Genomic DNA, 5,659 nt, shown 5'->3' with positions numbered 1-5,659 from the left:
GGCGAGGCCCTCGAGGGTGGGGGCCCCCAGCCACTTCACGCAGGCCCGCCGCGGCCTGCGCCGCAGCAGCAGCAGCACGCAGCAGCAGCAGCAGCAGCATGCAGCAGCGCCACGCAGCAGCAGCGCACACAGTGGCGTCTCCCTACTGCTTCAACCGCTGCAGCGCAGCGGCCCCCAGGGGCCCCACCCAGCGGCGGCCCTCTGGACAGGGGGCGGGGGCCCCAGCGGGCGGCCCCCACGCAGGGGGCCCCACAGCGGCATATAAGGGCAGAATCAACACTGCTGAGAGCGCAGCAGCAGGGGGCGCAGCAAGAGCACTCACGAATTGTAGAAAGACAAAGTAATAGCCTTGCCCGTGCAGTCCAGGAGAAGGGAGTCATCGGTGCCGGCCGTGCTGGTCCTGGCCGTCGGGCAAGAAAACGGAAACAGCAGGAGCACCAGCCCCAGCTGCAAACTGCGAAATAACATCTTCGCGAAGACTGGAGTGCATGCACACTGAAACACTGCGAAATAGTTCAAGTTTACGCGGGGATTCCGCAGAGAACTCCCCGCAGCTGGGCGACACGGGAGGCCTGTGGAGCCGAAATGGCCGCTGTGGGAGGAAACCCGGAGGTCCGAGACGCTCCGCCTACGGACTTAAACTAAAACGAAGACAAAAAAGCTGCAAAAAGCCGCAGCGAAAATGAAAACCGGCTAGCTGCTTGAAACGGCCGCACAGCCAGCAGCAGGCCGCTGTCTCGAGGAGTCCGCAAGCCACGGACCTGGCAGCAGCAGCGGACGCTGCAGCACAACTCATGAAACTTGTCCAGTCTGATGAAATGAAACTCTAAATCCCTATGTAAAATAAATAAAATTAAAATCTAGTTTTTTATGGGTCCTTGCAGGCCGAAAGGACGCTAGGGAATCGGCACAGCTGCAGCGCGCCTTTGAAGGACCACCTACGTGTCCTGGGGAAGGTTCTGCATTCCTGCGTAGTCCAAGATACCTCATTTCTCTACTTAAACGTATTTATTGAAGCTCACTGCTTTGCTATTCACTAGAATTTGGGGTCACTAGAGTAGCGAATAAGGGAGAAGAAGCCCCAGAAGCCCCTCAACGGCCCCCAGCCTGCCACGGGAACCCGCAAACGCCCCACTAAACAAGCTCCCAGCTGCTGCAGTGATTCGCCCACTCTAAGGGATGAATCTGCTGCACAGAAAGATATGCTCTGCGCAGCAACCGCTGCTGCTGAGCAGCAAAGGCGGCAACCCCACACAAAAGCTCCCTGGAGTGGCCCTTGTCTCACTCCTGGAGAGGGTTTGGAGCGCAGCAGCAGAAGCCACATTCTCGCAGAATAACTAGCAGCAAAACTGCTTCAGTTGGCGCAGCTCAGCAGCGCCAGAGTCCCCCCTGAGTGCCTGAGGATGGCAGCTGCAGCGCCGCTGCTGCAAATGCCAGCAGCAGCAGCACGAAAATATTGCCTGAGATCAGGCTGGCGCGGCTGCAGCAAATGCTGCCCGCCCCGTGGCCTGGGAAATTTGGCCTGCAGGCTTTGCCGGGGCCCTGCAGCAGCTCTTCTATGAGCCAGCTTCTCACTGCAGCAGCTACGCAGCCCCCAGTGGGTCTTAGCACAGCAGCAGATAAAACTCCCCCAGATTGGGGCCTCTTAGCTGCTGCATGCGCCTCTTGGGGCTGCCAGACAGGGAGAAGTTCCTCTTTGGAATTGCCCAGGAGAAGGTCCTTCTTGGCTTGGGGCTACAGCACACACTTCTGCAGCAGTGCTGCAGCAGCACAGCATACACTGCTGCAGCATTGCTGCAGCAGTCCTGCAGCTCGCCGTCGCTTCCTGTGGCAGCAGCAGGTCACAAAAGAAAGACGCATTGGGCTTTCCTCCAGCTTCCCCTGTGGCTTCTGTTGAGCTGCTGCAGCGCAGCAGCTGTATAGAGCTGCTGCAGCGCAGCAAAAGCCCTTTTGTATTTTGGCATTTTCAAACTTTCTCCCTTTGCCTAGCCAGAGGCCTGCAGCGCTACAGGGAAGTAAGCCGGCCGCCAGCCGGGCCAATTGCTGGGCTATAGAAAGCTGGGTGCCCCTGGCTGTGTGCCGCTGCAGGGGCCCCCAGACTGACTTTAACACTTATAGTAGATGAGTGCGAAGCTGGAGGGCTGGCGAACTTTGTGGGATTTCGTGAATTGGGGGTTTTCAGAGGATTTTCTGAGGGTCTGGGTGCCGGCGCATGCACCGGGGCTTTCAAACTAGCGGTGTTTCGGAACCTAGCAAAGGGTCTAGACTGCTGCGTGCTGCATGCAGTATTTGCTGCAGCTCGCAGCCTCGATTAGTTGCAAACTCTAGAAACTTTATCTAAAGAATGCGAGCGAAGAGCTTCCGAAGTTTTAGCTGAAAGAATGGAGGCAGAGCAGGCCTTCCTGTGCGCAGCTCCTGCTGCTGTGCCTTTTGCTGCAGCGGCGCTGCCTCTGCAGCTGTTCCCTTGCGGGGCCTTCAATGCAGCCACAAGGCAAAAGTGGCTGCAGACATATATGGCGTATTGGCGCAAAGGCTAATGTGTGGGCCAAAGCCCTTACTTTAGCCTGCAGGGCCAGACGCAAAGTGAGAGCCTATGGGGTTGTGCGCCTCGCCTGTTTGTGGGGCCCCCAGGCTTTCAAACAAATGAAGTAAAGCCTTTTGCCTCCAGGCCAATTTTGTGGCAAAAAGCACGGCTGGGCTGGGGTTCCTTGTATGGGCTATTTTTGTCGCTTGCTTTCACTGCGGAAGGACGCGGAGCCCCCCCTCCCCCTCTCTTCTGCTGCTGTTAGCCTTTTTCCACTGAAATTCATTTAATTGGAAGCTCTTGTTTTACCCAAGAAAGAGCATCAAGATAGAGCAAGAAAAGTTTACGGGCGGGGCCTCGGGAAACTGCGGGGCTGCATGCGCCCAGGGTCACTTCCCTCGTGCCCTATTGAACTCTTCGGGATATCTTCTTCCCCTGACTTCTCACTGCGGCCTTTTGCCCGGAGTTCAAATCAGAACATGCAAAAGCTGCAGCAGCACCCTCCAGAGGGGGCCCCCCAAGAGCTACCAGCATCTTCTCCCCAGGGGGCCCCTGTGCCCACCGCTGCCCCCACCCCCAACACAACACCCCCCCAAACGCAGCCACCAAACCCCTCAGAGACTTCTGCTGCGCCTACGGAACCTCTCGTGGGGGCCCCTAGGGGCCCCCTGGGTCCTCGGGAGCCCCTGGGGTCACTCCTCGAGCCCAGCGCCTGGGAGGCCCTCAGGGGCCCCCTTTCTCAGCCAAACCCCACTTCAGAAGAGGCACCGCCGGCATCTCAGCCTCAGGGCCCCCTCAATGGCTTCCAACAACTCCCGTTTCGCCCGGAACAGCAGCTGCTGCTGCAGCAAATTCAGCAGCAGCAGCAGCAGCAGCAGCTCCCGCGGTCAGAGGCGCCGCAGGCTGCACAGCAGCAGCTTCCCTTCTACCCACACGTGCCCACGCTTCAGAGCCTTCTGCTTCAGTCGATTCCCCGGGCCTACGGGCAACAATACCAGCAGCACGAGCCGCTGCAGCACGAAGCCACACAGCAGCAGCAGCAGCAGCACCAGGAAGCCACACAGCAGCAGCAGCAGCAGCACCAGGAAGCCACACAACAGCAGCAGCAGCAGCACCAGGAAGCCACACAACAGCTGCAGCCCCAGCAGCTGCTGCAGCGGCCGCTTGACTGCCCCCAAAGATCTCTGGGGCAGCCCCAAGGGCCCACTGATGGTACCCTCAGGGGGCCCCTAGCAGCACTGTCGGGGCCCCCGATGGTGCAGAGGCACCGGGCCTCGACGGAGCAAGCTGCTGCTACTGCTGCTGCTGTTGCTGCTGCTGCTGCTGCTGTCCCAGCAGCTGCAGCATGGCCTGCAGACTGGGACAGGGGCGTCAGAGATGGAGAGGGGCCCTCAGCAGTTCAGCCCGGAGACCGCAAAAGGAAGCCTACAGGGAAGGCTGCTGCCTCCAGGCGCAAAGTTGCTGCTGTAGATCCACGGCAGCAGCAGCAAAAGCAGCAGCAGCAGCTCCAGTACAGGGAGCAGCTTGACATCAGCCTACTGCAGCAGCAACACGGACTGCAGGGCCTGCCGGTAAATGCTGGCGTGAGTGTGTCGGCGAGGCAGCAGCAGCAGCTGCTCATTCTGCACCAGCTGCTGCTGCAGCAGCAGCGCTCGCTCTTCCAGCACGCTGAGCAGCAGCAGCAGCAGTGGCAGCTGCTCCAGCGGGATTTGTCCCTGCTGCAGCCTAGAGAGCAGCAAGCGCAGCAGCCAGGCGACAAGTCCTCAGTGCCTCTTGCTTCCTCCCAGCCTTCTGCTGCCGCAGCAGCAGCAGCAGCAGCAAGACACACGCTGCAGCAGCTGCAGCAGCTACACCAAGCTGCCCTGCAGCTGCAGCACAAGGAGCTGGGGCTCTCGATGCGCGAGCTAGAGACCCTCTATCTGCCCCTTCTGTGGAGCTCCAGCAACAACAGTAGCAGCAGCAGCAGCAGCAACAGTGCCAGCAGCAGCAGCAGCAACGCAGGGGAGGCGTCCCTAGGGAAGTACAGCAGCTGGAAAAGAGATAAGGGGACTTTTTTTGCTGCTATTGGCGAGGGCTGCTGGATGGCGTGGCCAGCTGAGCGCCAAAACGGCAGCAGCGAGTGGCTGCTGCAGCAGCAGCAGCAGCAGCTGCAGCCCCTGCTGGCATGCGTGGTGGGGGAGAAGGAGCAGCGAGCTCTGCTGCAGCACATCTGGTGCAGCGGGGCAGATGCCCTGGAAGCTGCTGCTGCTGCTCTGCGGGGGCCCCCGGGGGCCCCCAGCTTCGTTGATATTGTAATGAGGCTGCCCCCACCTTGCTGCTATTCCTGGTCTGTAAGAAAGAAGGGGATTTTATTTGTGTGGCGGCATGTAGCAAGTGGGGAGCAGCAGCAGAAGCAGCTGCAGCAGCAGCAGGAGCCACTGCTTCAGCAGCAACAGGGGGAGCAGCTGCTGCAGCAGCAGCAACAGCTGGCCCCGTAGCAGCAGCAAATGCTCCACGGTGGCACCCAAAGTGCAGTTGCTGCTTTTTTCAACACAGAAGCAACAGATGTCCACTTCCCAAAGAAGAAACGGACCAGCCTCAGCAGCAGCAGCTGCTGCTGACAGTGCTGCTGCTGCTGCTGAAGCAGCAAAAAAATGCAGTACAGATGAACTCTGCTCCCAAATTCATGAGACAAGGGCCTCAAAAGCACGCTACGAAGCACCCTCTGGGGGCCCCTCTTGGGTTCTCCAAGAGGTCCTTAGAGGGGCCCCTTTTTATACCCCAGAAGGGCTTACAAGAGGTGCCTAAGGGGGCCTCCAAGAGACCCCTAAGCGGGTTTTTAAGGGGCCAGAAAAGGCCTCCAAAAGGCCCCTAGGGGTTCTCAAGGGGCCCCTAGGGGGGCTTTCAGAAGGCCCCTTGGGGGGCCCCCAGGAGGCCCTAGGGGGTCCTCCAATAGGCCCCTGGGGGGGCCTCTAGGAGGCCCCTACGGGGCCTCCGGGGGGCCCCCAAGGGGCCCACGGCAGCTCCCACTTGGGGGGCTGGGGGGCTTCTGCCCACAAGTTGTAATGACACAGACAAGCTCACAGGGGCCCCCATTTCGGGCTTGGGGCCCCCCGAGGGGCCCCTAAAGGCCTGCGGCCGCAGCCGCTTTGAGGG

General features: G+C 60.1%; 1 protein-coding gene across 1 annotated transcript; it reads left to right on the top strand.

The window, feature by feature from the left end:
* Positions 1-2,901: 2,901 nt before the first annotated feature.
* Positions 2,902-5,001, top strand: ETH_00009345 (uncharacterized protein; the record flags this gene model as incomplete). The annotated part of the gene is made up of 1 exon (XM_013380482.1): positions 2,902-5,001. One exon carries the CDS (start codon positions 2,902-2,904, stop codon positions 4,999-5,001), a length of 2,100 nt encoding a protein of 699 aa, XP_013235936.1.
* Between the last annotated feature and the right edge of the window lie 658 nt (positions 5,002-5,659).

The sequence above is a fragment of the Eimeria tenella genome, genomic scaffold, assembly GCF_000499545.2.
Source record: "Eimeria tenella Houghton genomic scaffold, Eth_scaff664, whole genome shotgun sequence".
Classification (NCBI taxonomy): Eukaryota; Apicomplexa; class Conoidasida; order Eucoccidiorida; family Eimeriidae; genus Eimeria; species Eimeria tenella.
Note: the sequence above shows the minus strand (reverse complement) of the source record. Positions and strands in the feature narration are given on the sequence as shown.